The sequence below is a fragment of the Pollicipes pollicipes genome, unplaced genomic scaffold (genome assembly GCF_011947565.3).
Source record: "Pollicipes pollicipes isolate AB1234 unplaced genomic scaffold, Ppol_2.1 Scaffold_6686;HRSCAF=7923_pilon_pilon_pilon, whole genome shotgun sequence".
Taxonomy (NCBI): Eukaryota; Metazoa; Arthropoda; class Thecostraca; order Pollicipedomorpha; family Pollicipedidae; genus Pollicipes; species Pollicipes pollicipes.
In genome coordinates, this window is record NW_023596921.1 from 21,146,435 (window position 1) to 21,159,249 (window position 12,815).

Genomic DNA, 12,815 nt, shown 5'->3' on the forward strand with positions numbered 1-12,815 from the left:
AGGCTGGAATATATTGCAGAAGGTATGTAAGTGCCCATTGAGTCGCACGTAGAGTAAGACGCGTGCTCGGGTGCGGGAGGACTGGGGAGAGGCGGGGAGTAGTTTACCCTTCCTAACGTTTTCAAGAGTAGCATCCGAATGGTGCGATGTAGGGGCTCCAACCTTTGCTTGCATGTAGACTGCTAAGTATTTGATATTATAGCTTCCAAACAAGATAAGCATTTAAGCGGTGTATGACCTGTAGCGGGTCAAAGTCAGGTCACGATTGTCAGCAAGGGCAACTCCTAGGCACCTGTCAAGCTGATGCGATGACGGAGGTTTAGATGAAGTATACAACGTTGAGATCGTTTCTTCGTAGACATTTCGGCGATGTTAATTATGCTGCAAACTAATTACATATGCTTTGGGCCATGTATGAAGTAAAGGTCGAGGTCACAAGTAAGCAGCTTTTATTTAAACCTGTTTTAGGGGTACCTTAGACCCTTCCATATGTTGTCAGAACCCCAAGGCACTGACATATTTCTTGTTGGCGATATAAATCTCAAGGAAGCCATGACGTAAGGCGACGTTGGACATGTATTGATTTGAGGAAATGACCACTTCAGGCAATTTTGATGCTTATTTGAATCCACCCATCAAAACTGGCTCAAATATAATTTTTGCCTGTTTGACCGACTAAACGTGTTAAACTGAAATGAGCCTGAGCCATGTTTTTTTGTTGTTGAAACGGCGGCTTTGTTAAGGCTGGTTGCGTGAGGAGGTCCGAGGCGACTTTGACACTCACCTTGGATGTGACCTTACTTGACACTATTGACCCGTAGGTCATGACCTTAAGATCCATACTTCCACGCAAGTTAGTCCAAACAGAGCCTTACCTTCTCTGTAAATTTGATGTTTTTAACTTGCTTGCTTTTTGGTACCTCAGATGAATCCCCGCACTCAAACGCATCATAATTTACCGACTACGCGGGTGTGTGTTAGTGCACGACAGACGATTTGACAAGATTACGGACAAAAGAGGTGACAGTTGGTCAGTCCTTGTTCTCCATTTATCAACTGCAATTCGCAGTCACTGCTGCTCTGCGCCAAAGCATATTTGCCCGGTTCGGCCCCTGGCCCGACCTCGTGCGGACTTCCAGTCTCGCGTGGTTAGGGAGCCGGCCGCGTGCAGAGGCACGCCAGGAAACGTGTGGCACATGGATGGAGCTAGTACGGGTGCAGCCGAACGCACAAGCCATCCACACATTGCGATCGCAGGCATCACATTAGTGAACGCTGGCCAGACACGCTACACCCATCCCGCCCCATCACACGGATATTTTTAAAAGAAATAATATTCACTCGACGGCATTGAAAGAGTAGTATCATGGAATGGCGCAAGCTCACCATGTATAGTAACAGGCACTTGGCGGTAAGCCTCAAGCCACGCCTGCGGACCTTATGCAATGCAGACGGTGCAAGTGGCTGGCGGCACGGACGGCCCGGATGCCGGAGTGGTCCGTGTCGGGCACGGTAGGCACCGCCCCGCAGGAGTGGTCCGTGTCGGGCACGGTCCCGGCACCGCCCGCCGGAGCGGTCCGTGTCGGGCACGGTCGGCACCATCCCGCAAGAGTGGTCCGTGTCGGGCACGGTCCCGGCTCCTCCCCGCCGGAGTGGTCCGTGTCGGGCACGGTAGGCTCCGCCCCGCAGGAGCGGTCCCTGTCGGGCACGGTCCCGGCACCGCCCGCCGGAGCGGTCCGTGTCGGGCACAGCCCCGGCTCAGCCTCACCGGAGCGGTCCATGTCGGGCACGGTCCCGGCTCCTCCCCGGCTCCGCCCCGTCGGAGCGGACCACCGTGTCGGGCACGGTCCCGGCTCCGTCCCAGCTCCGCCTCCTCGGAGCGGACCGTGTCGTACCACTGCCCCGGTTCCGTCACGCTGGATGGCTTGGCGCCCGGCTGAAAACCTCACGGCGTGACGCCAGTGAGCCATGATGTGCGTGGTGTCTGGCACGTGGACAGCAGAGAGTTTACGTCAGGTAGGATAATGTCTGCAGAGACTCCCGGTCTGGCCAAATTCTATAGGCCAGGCTCTGCCGTCACTCAGCTCAGAATGATATGCCGTGCTCGCTTTGTTCACTGGACCCGTGTCATGACGCGGATAAATAAGAGTGTGAGAACAAATGAGCGCTTCATTGCTACAGTTCGGCTTCTAGCCCATGAGTTGCGGGGGCATCGTGGAGTTAAATGCTCTACCTCTGCTTACATCCCGCAACATACCACTGGATACAACGCATGATGTATGGGCCCTGGTATGGAACCACATCACTGAAATACTCCGACGATTAAATGTTCTGTTTCTTCAATCAAGCGAAAACACGTGACAAACTATGTGCGCCCTTGTGGGCGTGCATAAGTTAATACATAGCGTCGCAAAAAAAAATTGTGCGGTCGGCCGATTGCCGACCATTACACTCAAAAGGATGGGCGGCAACAAGACCAGCCTGCGAGAGGTTCGAAGTGCCTCGGCCGCTCAACGACATGGAAAAATAAATACGGCTATAACTGCTGTGGGTAGATAAAACGTGAGAAACACTGCAATAAGAAGTGGGGACATACTGCGGCCAGCTTTCTTCAGCACAGTTAGACGTGCAGTCACGCTGCTGCCAGCTAGGCCACAGACGTCGGCATCGAGATTTGAGCATCAAACCACGGACGTCGAGAACTAATCCACAGGAAGGCGCTTCCTGCACCGGAGACCTGCTGGTATTCGGCTGGGACCGACTGCAGGCTGGGATACACCGGCCCGGGGTCTTGACGGGCTTTGTAGGTGGCAGCCGGTGCCTAGCGACAGTAATCCCGGCACGGCCACGGAAGCGCGGGAATGCATCATGTCGGGCGGAGGCCAGGCTATGATGAGGGTTGTGGGAATCACACAGCCACTGCGGTGTAGGCGCATCACTCGCCTCTTATGACATTTGAGACAGCGTTTTAACGAGAGTGGGATAAGGACTGCGTGCTCAAAACAACCTATCCGGGCGTCACGCTTTCCAAAACCTAAAAACTTTGCAACGAGAACACTTATTTCTTTGTAAAATTTGTGATGAATTCAGTTTTACTTATTAGCATAATCACATGCAATCTGCATATGATCTCAGCAACCCTTCTGATCAGTTGAATGCCTGCTCTCGGATTAGCTTCTCTTTTCTGCTCACATAGAAAACGGGGAATTTTCCGATTGCGAGAAAGCTGAATTACGTGGCAGGATGAAGGCGATTCGAGATCTTGACCACCGGGGTACACTGACACGAAGCGCACTTGTTCTGACGGAGGAGGAAGCCGACAGTCGGATAGACGGAGGCGTCAGTCGACGCGTGCAATCGGTCCTTGCTCCTGCGCTGACCCATACATGCACACTACCGTTTTGGAACGCTTATAAGGATTTGTCAGATCTCAGCAACCAGAGCTGGTGCACAAGTGAAGCCAACTGCACAGTGTATGTGAATGTACCTGTTATAACTCGCGACCGCATCTGAGAACTGTTCGGCCCATGGGGTTTGCGAGAAATTGACCGCAGAGCGGCCGGTGTCACCTTCTCCAAAGCCCATGTTGACTGCAAGGTGCCCTGGCCTAAACCGCAGCAGATGAGGCCTTCAAAGCTAAACGGGCGTGTGGCCCGGTTTATTACCAGCAGTATCCAGCCAACGCCTCAGCTTGTTTACAATACTTTGGTCACAGTTTTTAAAAACGCAAATTATTTCCGATCCATGGATTCATTCGATTTAATTGTAAGCCTTACCCACGTCCGTACATGGCATTTTCGTTGTAGGTACATCACAGTGAATGATTTCCTAGAAATTTGCTGAAAGGAAAGAAAAAAACTGCTGATAGCCGCGGTCCAACTTTCACCTGCCATAGGTCATCGATTTTACAGGAAAGATCAGCTTTTATACCACGAGATCCGCTACTCAATTTCCTACATCGATGCAAAGCTTGACGCGGCTACGCCGCGCCGTTTGGAATTATTTTGCTTTGGGGGGGGGGGCAAATTGACCCCCAGTTAAGTAGATGCTCAATCAAGCCTGGAGACAATCGTCGGCCACTTTTGTGAGCGCTTTGAGGCGCGTATCGTTAAATCTTAAGTTAAGATAAGAAAAGATTCGCAACGTGTTTTAAAGGCATTTCTTTTAGCCTCACCTTATGCTATTTGCCGCGAAAGGGATAGGAAGCCCCAGACAGCACGGACCACAGATATCATATATGAGTCTTTTTTATGCATAATATGGGTTCCCCTCGATCCTTTCCGTAAAGATCTGATACACTCACTCGTATGTAAGTAATGGCTCAAAGTCACATTCGTTGTACAAATTGACCTATAAACCGAACGGAAAAAAGTGTTTAATATTCGTAAAGGGGACATGTGCGGCAGTAAGTTCATCATTCATACGTCTCGTTGTGTCAATTTTGCGCCTCGAAATATCGGCATCTCAAATAACAAAAATTTTGATGAAAAGTGCCGTCAAACTTCTTTATTTTAGACTTCAGGCTATGACGTGCTGAGACACAACATGTTAGGTACGACTATGGAGGATGTCTGTGTCAATTTTTGAGTCGTTGTCTGTACCACTAACTGAGTTATGGCTTGAAAGGCATCACAGTGCATGCTGCCCGCGCCCAGGTGGGCCCGGCTCCTCGGCAGCAGGCGACGTAGCTCAGCTCCACCGTGGCGGTACTGTAACGGGGCGGCGGAGGCTCTCTAGTTTGTTGTGCGGTCTGAGACCACGCGTCACGGTGCTGTCGGTTGCCATCTGAATCTCTGAAATCTGCTCGACTGTCTTGAGGTAAGCACGGGGGTAAGCAGGTAAGCACGGGGTCTATCCCACTGTGGTCAATGGTATGCATATGAGAAATCCGGTCAATGGTATGCATATGAGAAATCCGGTTAACGGCATGCAGATGAGGAGTCCGGTCAATGTTGTGCAGATTAGGAGTCTGGCCAATAGTATAAAGATGAGAAATCCGGTCAGTGGTGTGCAGATGAGGAGTCTGGTCAATGGTGTGCAGATGAGGAGTCCGGCCAATAGTATACAGATGAGAAATCCGGTCAATGGTGTGCGGATGAGGAGTCCGGTCAATGGTGTGCAGATGAGGGGTCCAGTCAATGGTGTGCAGATGAGGAGTCGAGTCAATGGTGTGCAGATGAGGGGTCCGGTTAATGGTGTACCGATGAAGAGTCCGATCAATGGTGTGCCAATAAGGAGTCTGATCAATATCGCGATAAAGGTGATACCCACACTATGCAGAGACCACGTTAGCAATATCAACGGCGACGTGAGGACGTCAAGACGTAAATAGAAAACAACTTTCCGCTTGGAGTTAATTACAAGAAAATTACGCTGGTGTCGCATTTTTTTAGTGTTTATGCCTGTGACGTGCGTTCCACCCCAATGCTGTTAAAACGGCTAGGTGACGAGCTGTACTCGTCAGTCTAGGGTCCACTTGTGCCCTGGGGGCGGTGTACTCGTCAGTCTAGGGTCCACTTGTGCCCTGGGGGCGGCGTACTCGTCAGTCTAGGGCTCACTTGTGCCCTGGGGGCGGTGTACTCGTCAGTCTACTGCCCACTTGTGCCCTGGGGGCGGCGTACTTGTCAGTCTAGGGTCCACTTGTGCCCTGGGGGCGGTGTACTCGTCAGTCTAGGGTCCACTTCTGCCCTGGGGGCGGTGTACTCGTCAGTCTAGGGTCCACTTGTGCCCTGGGGGCGGCGTACTCGTCAGTCTAGGGCTCACTTGTGCCCTGGGGGCGGTGTACTCGTCAGTCTAGGGCCCACTTGTGCCCTGGGGGCGGTGTACTCGTCAGTCTAGGGCCCACTTGTGCCCTGGGGGCGGTGTACTCGTCAGTCTAGGGTCCACTTGTGCCCTGGGGGCGGTGTACTCGTCAGTCTAGGGCTCACTTGTGCCCTGGGGGCGGTGTACTCGTCAGTCTAGGGTCCACTTGTGCCCTGGGGGCGGTGTACTCGTCAGTCTAGGGCCCACTTGTGCCCTGGGGGCGGTGTACTCGTCAGTCTACTGCCCACTTGTGCCCTGGGGGCGGCGTACTTGTCAGTCTAGGGCCCACTTGTGCCCTGGGGGCGGTGTACTCGTCAGTCTAGGGCCCACTTGTGCCCTGGGGGCGGTGTACTCGTCAGTCTAGGGTCCACTTGTGCCCTGGGGGCGGTGTACTCGTCAGTCTAGGGCTCACTTGTGCCCTGGGGGCGGTGTACTCGTCAGTCTTCTGCCCACTTGTGCCCTGGGGGCGGCGTACTTGTCAGTCTAGGGTTCACTTGTGCCCTGGGGGCGGTGTACTCGTCAGTCTACTGCCCACTTGTGCCCTGGGGGCGGCGTACTCGTCAGTCTAGGGCCCACTTGTGCCCTGGGGGCGGTGTACTCGTCAGTCTAGGGTCCACTTGTGCCCTGGGGGCGGCGCTAGGGTGTGACCCACAGTCTGCCTCTCCGTGCCGCTCGGTGACGCGGTGTATGGCGGCTCGGGTATACACTTTCGACCGATCAATAAGATCGGTGAAGCTGATGGCGTCGATGTTGATGTCGGGCAACTGGTACGACCGCACCTCCACACATTCCTGATCCCGGCGTCGGGCCAGCCTAACCACGACTTCTCGACGAATCTCCTCACCTGGATCAGCGGCGCGGCCAGAAAGACGGCTTCCGGGTGAGTCATGCAACCAATCCGCTGAGCAACTGGTCGGACTATACGTTGGACAAACGAAGACGCATCTCGGAGCAGCTGGACGCTGCCGAATGCATTTCGGGGAAGGTGCCCTTGGATGGAGTTGGAAGGAGTTTGGAAGGGGTCCTTAAGTCGTTTCTTTCCAAGCAGCACTAACGTCAACTTCCGGACAAATCGGGGAACGCGTTCCTCGTGCACCATGCAGCGGAGTTCGTGGAAGTATCGCAGGCATGTGCATTGTGTTGCGTGCGTTGCACACACGCAAAATCTTGCAGCAGACAATATTGGGCCGCTCACGGCTGCACTCAGACTTATGTTGGCTGAAGGTCATGGTGCAACTGCGGATGTAATCTGCAGTCAGTTGGCGTTCATCTGTCGAGAGACGAACCAAGTTACGTGCTAGGTGACACCAGCTTCGATATTCTTCTATTCGATAAACGTGCAGTTGCACCCTTCCGGCAGCTCAGTGACCTCTCAATGAGTCAGTTCATCACATCTCCGATTCAGAAGGAATCCGGCCCAGCCCTGAATGATCACATCGTTACCGACAAACTGGACCCGATATCTGATGTGCTGTTGCAAGCCAGCCACACCATCGACCGCGATCTGATTTCGGTGTGAATGACTGCTGCCAGGAACCGGTGAGAACCGTCGGAAATATTGGTCCGTTCCGCGCAGTGCCTCAACAATAAATCAGGCAGGATCCCCGATCGAGAAATGGGACGCTTGGTCGTCGGTTTGGGATCCGGTCCCCGATTTCCACATGCCGCTGTGCAAGGTAAAGCGGTGACACCCGTCCCAACCCTGGGTTCAACATGATGGCGTCAGAGCTGCCATCGAAGAACGTGACCAGGAGCGCACCGACAAAGAACGAAATAAATGCCAGGAGGCCGAGAAGAAGTTTTGGATTCGCCAGAATGCAGCCAAAACCGTGTTAAATCGTGCGTGCTTTTTCGCATTGTCTACTTCGTTTCAAAACTTTAAATTTACAACATGCAGACATCTGTCGTTTCCTAACACCATGCAATACACTCGAGGCAGACTACCAACTCATCCGAAAGAGATCCACACTGGGCCAGCAAACCGCACCAGTTCTTCGTGTCCGTGAGCCCAGTTGTAGCGGGCTCCCCGACCACGTTTCACGTTGGGGAGATTCTGCCGGCCCCGGTCGCCGTGTGCAGCGGCGCGCTCTCCCTGCGCCCGGCTGCATACCTCGAGCTGTTGGCCGCACTGCAGCGGACGGGCTTATCTCCCGCATATGGAGCGGGCGGCATCACCGTCGCTATGCTGAGAGCAGCTTTTCCCTGGGGGGAAGGGGGGGGATCACCTTCTCCAAGTCGTAAACAGCTCACTCGCGCCACTAACGAGGTGCCACACCACTGGAATGTCATTACAGGGATGCCGCTGTACAAGAAATGTGATCCTGGTGATCCGAACAATCATCGACCGATCACCATGTTGCCAATCGTTGCCGAACTTTGCAAACCCGTCATGTACCGGCAGCTGATAAATGACTTGTCATCGCATAACACCCTATGCCCTTGTCAATATGGTTTCCTTGGCCCCACTCAGGCGGCTGTGCTGAACCCCGTCACGTACGCGATTGAAAACATGGACAAAGGCATGATGACGTCGCTGGTCGCCGTCGACACGTCGCAGGCGTCTGGCAGTGTTGGCCATGGTCGCCTTTGGATGAGCTGGGGTGGCAAGGCATCGACGCCGCGTGATCTGATACGTTGCTCCAGACTGCACACAGTTATTACGAGGCGAAACCAGGGTTCTCGATGTAACACACGGGGCGGTCCAGGGTTTGACGCTAGGTCCAGTTCTCTCCCTGATTTTTACCAACGACTCGATGCAACATACATCGTACGGAAAGATAATTGTGGATGCTGTTAACGCCTAGTTTCTTGCCGCTGACTTGCCCTTGAACATTCTTGATTTTGAAATGGTGTAGATAAAAATGTGGGGGTAGTAAGCGACTGGTTTACTCAAAACATCCTGAAAACTGATCCTCTCAAGACAGAAATGGTTCTAATCAATAATCGCTGGCTAAATCGACAGTTTTCGGCAGTTTTCCATCACGTTTGGCAGCAATAAAATGAAACCCTCACAGAGCGTCAAGATTATAAGCGCCTCCAGGGGTTCGTGTCTTTCCTGGGAAGAGCACATCTCCATCATCGCGCCGCTGCCACGACATTCTCATTGGACTCGCTAGGATGCAAGAGCGTTTTGACGATGAAAATGAGCACTCACGCATTGGGGCACTTGTTTTTCCTCCGTGCGATGATATTGGCCGTATGGTAGGGCTACAACATGACACGGAGGCGACAAGAGCAAAGTGGTTCGAACTTTGATACCCGTATCGCATGAAATGCCACGTGCCTGTACTGAGCGACACCTACGCTGTGCGAAGTAAGACGGTACAAAGTCGACGAACTTATACGTAAACGTGATACCAGTCCTGCGACCTCACCGCTACCCACGTGGTAGAGATGCTATGAGAGCCTGTAGTACATACCCTGATGTGTTTGTGTTACTCGAATGTGTTACTCGCTCGTGTTACTCGAATAACGGCCGTCGAGCTGCTGCAGCTGCCGCTTGTCCAAACTGAGTTGGGCGCCGGTCGTCAATGTTACTTGCATCTGGTGAATGGAACTCGCTGACAGCAGACGTACGAGTATTAGCTGCCGCGAACGACACAACCTTGAGGGTTACCTTGACCTCCTATTAATCAAGGAGATAAACGAATCTTGTCGTGTAGTATGCAGCCTTTGTCTGCTATAAGGCAGCACTCGGCGGAGCTGCTTAGATCTCACCCACGACACGTGAAAATATTATGAACATCCATGCACGCTGTCACATGGTGGGAGGATGTCTGCTGATTAGTTTTACGTATGCTGGATCATGGTTTGATGTGAGGCAAAGCGTGGATGTCTGGAAAGGACTATTGAATGAGGTAATCGGTGGATAAGTCTGCATTTCAACAGTGTTGTTTTGTAGCCATGTGTTTTCTGCTCAGTTAACATACGGCTGCCTACCAATGTACTGCCCACTTCAGTGCAGCCATGTGTGCCTAAATATTTGGTATGCCCAAAAGCTATGCACACACTGTGCATCGACTGTCGCTTACCCTAGTTCCTTTTCGCTGCACTCTTTCCAGTCGATCTTTATCTTTTTGGAGACCTGAGGACCAGGCCTGTACACGATACTTTAGGTGTGGCTTGTGGCTGTGGTTGCTGCAGTACTGTTTAAAACCTGGAACAATAACCACAATGAGACAGCTTACTGCTGTCCAGGCATGCCGAATGGGCGCTTTAAGACGGAGACCTTAAAAACAAGTTATTTGTATGCCGGTAACCACAAGCTACCTATGCTTGTGTAATAATATGCTTATCAATGTGGCGGTCTCTAATGGTATGGCAGAATCGTACCCAGTTAGCCCGGACAGAAATCAAGAAAACGAACAGAAGCGATCTAGCTTGGTCGTTAAACTGAACAGAAAATGGTATTGTGCGGAGATTTCTGCCGGGCTTAAGCTAATCTAAGAGTAATCCTCGGTGACCAGGAATCCGGTTTGCTGAGCACTGAGGTCCAGTGCGATTCTTTGTCCATGACCATATTCGCATCACCATAGCAAAGCACGCGAAGAAAATATGGAAATGCATTGCCATGCCTTGCCTTAAAAGCCGTAATCAGATATCAGCAATGGCTAAGCTGTTTGACATCCATGCTCGGCACGTGGTACATTAAAACATTGATTATATCACAGCTGCCTCTAACTAGGAAGGTCGTGGCGCGACCCTGTTCGCCGCCGGTATCCTTGCGTCATCCGCTGCGCGCTGTCGCAGCCTACGACAACGAGCGCGTGTCGCGGGTTTCCGGTAGTCGGGCAGTGACCCAGACTGACCGCACACGCGCGGGATCGTTCCTCAAACCCGTCCGACCGGTCACGCTGAGCAGCACACGCACGTGCGTGCAGCTCTCAGTGACGTCACAGCAGGGGTCGCCCGCGCGGGAAGCGCGTGGCAGAGCGGTGGCTCGTGTTGGGTGCCTGACAGGGCAGCGCACACGTGTCCGCCGGTCGCCCGCGCTGTACTCCAGCGGGTCGGTGGGCCAGGCGCCGCCGGCCGGGACGGACGCCCACCGCGGGTCCGTTAGCGGGGGCGGGTGGCGGCGGCGGCGGGCGAGGACGGCGGCCGCCTCCGCCGCTCAGTGTGCGGTCGGCGCGCGACTCGGCAGGATGCGTGGGGCGACAGTGGCGTCCGGCGTGCTCCTTCTGGCGCTGGCCAGCCGCGCTCTCATCCTCATGCCCGACCGCTACTGCCTGGCCTGCATCTGCAACGCCTCGACCAACTGCTCGCCCCGCATCGGCTGCCGCCGCCAGCACGGCCAGCTCGTCTGCGGCCCCTTCCTGCTGACGGCTGATGCCTGGAGGCGCGCGCGCGCCAGCGGCGGCACCTTCGCCAAGCGCTTCCGCTACCTCAACTACCGGACGTGCGCCAACGACGGCGCCTGCGCGTCCGAGGCGCTGAGCCAGTACCTGTCGCAATCGGCATCGGACTGCGACGGTGATGGCCGCGTCACATGCAAGGACTTCGGCATCATGAACCGCGCTGGCGTGAGCGGCTGCCGCAATCGCACCGAGGCGCGGCGCATGATGCGCTCCACCTACTACCGCGTGCTGGAGTCTTGCCTGGTGGACGTGACGGTGATGCTGCAGCAGCCGAAGCTGCGCAGCGGCTGCCGCTACGAGGCGTGACGTGCTGCTGCGTGGGTGCTGTGCGCGCGTGCGCGCGCGTGTGTGTACATTACTCTGTGCTGTGCGGGAGTGTAGGAAACGCGAATATTGTGGCTGTGTTTGTTACTTGTTGTCGTCATGTCACAGAAGAGGCTCCATTACTGCGTTTGGCCATGTTCAGCGGGAATACAATGTTTAATTTATACCCAAACTCTTTGTCGTCGTACTCGTCGCAGCCTGTATCCACCGTTTTGAAAGACAACTGAATGTTGCGAGTTTTGAAGATCATACGAATGAATGCCCGTTTCATTAATTCAAACCCAACAATTCAGCCTAACACTGACATGAGAGGACATCTCACGTTACTTCACCGACACAGTTACACGAACACGGCAATAATTATTCAGTGCAACTACAGTCTCAGCAGAACAGTGCAGCAGTTCGGTCAATTCAAACATCTTTTAGCGATTGCGTTAGCACAACTGGGTACCTTTTCCGCACGTAAATTAAGATCCCTCTTCAACGCACCTCTAACGCCAATGTCTTACAAAACATGCATGACAAAAAATACGCAAAGCTGAGCGTAGCCGCTATCCACCACTCTATCGCCGCGTGGTCCTATTTGTGCGCTCACTTCTCACATGTGCCGGAAGATGGCAACCGATCGAGAAGAACCGTATGCATGAATCCGTAATCATACTCTGTACCCTCGTACCCTTGTACCTTACATAGCCTCGAACCTTACATAACGGCATGTCACACAAAATATTCCCCACATCCAGCACAGGTCTTAAGGTACAATACACTTCAGGGTAGCGCTCAGAGCACTCGGCCAAACGGCCACCAGCACGGCACTTAACAAACTTAACAATGACTCGGGCACTTAACAATGACTCATGCGAGCAGTTATGCAGCGTTTCAAACCAACACTTCTTAAGCGCACCCCTCGCTTTTAAGGCATCCCTAGTAATCCCTGGGTGAGAGCAGTTGGTCTTTACCTACAGCAGAGTCGGCACGATACCCTTGTCAACACGAGCTCAGGACGATTGAACCTGAGCTCCCGCATGGCATTCAGTCCTGTTGCTGCCTGCCTGTGGAGACCGGATCAGGACGGCTCATCCTGCAGCAGCGAGCCTAGTCAAACGTTCCACGATTTCAGAGGGCATATAATGTCAGTCCTGGTCCTGGAGCGGATAGAGAGTCCCAGCTCTGGTCCCGAAGCGGATCTGGTCTCGTAGTGCCAGCTGTGCGTAGTGCCAGTCCCAGCTCTGGTCTCGTAGTGCCAGCTGTGGTCCCGGAGCGATCATATAATGCCAGCTCTGGTCCCGGAGCGGACACGTAGTGCCAGCTCCGGTCCCGGAGCGGACACTTAGT

The 12,815-nt window shown here is 53.6% G+C and overlaps 1 protein-coding gene across 1 annotated transcript; it reads left to right on the forward strand.

Moving 5' to 3' along the window:
- Positions 1–10,935: 10,935 nt before the first annotated feature.
- On the forward strand, positions 10,936–11,462 carry LOC119108050 (lysozyme-like). Its single transcript, XM_037231633.1, has one exon. The coding sequence runs from the start codon at positions 10,944–10,946 to the stop codon at positions 11,460–11,462; it is 519 nt and encodes a 172-aa protein (XP_037087528.1). The 5' UTR covers positions 10,936–10,943.
- The last annotated feature ends 1,353 nt before the right edge of the window (positions 11,463–12,815 follow it).

Excerpts from the sequence above, each read along its gene's own strand:
- LOC119108050 (XM_037231633.1), top strand. The coding sequence starts at position 10,944 with ATGCGTGGGGCGACAGTGGCGTCCGGCGTGCTCCTTCTGGCGCTGGCC.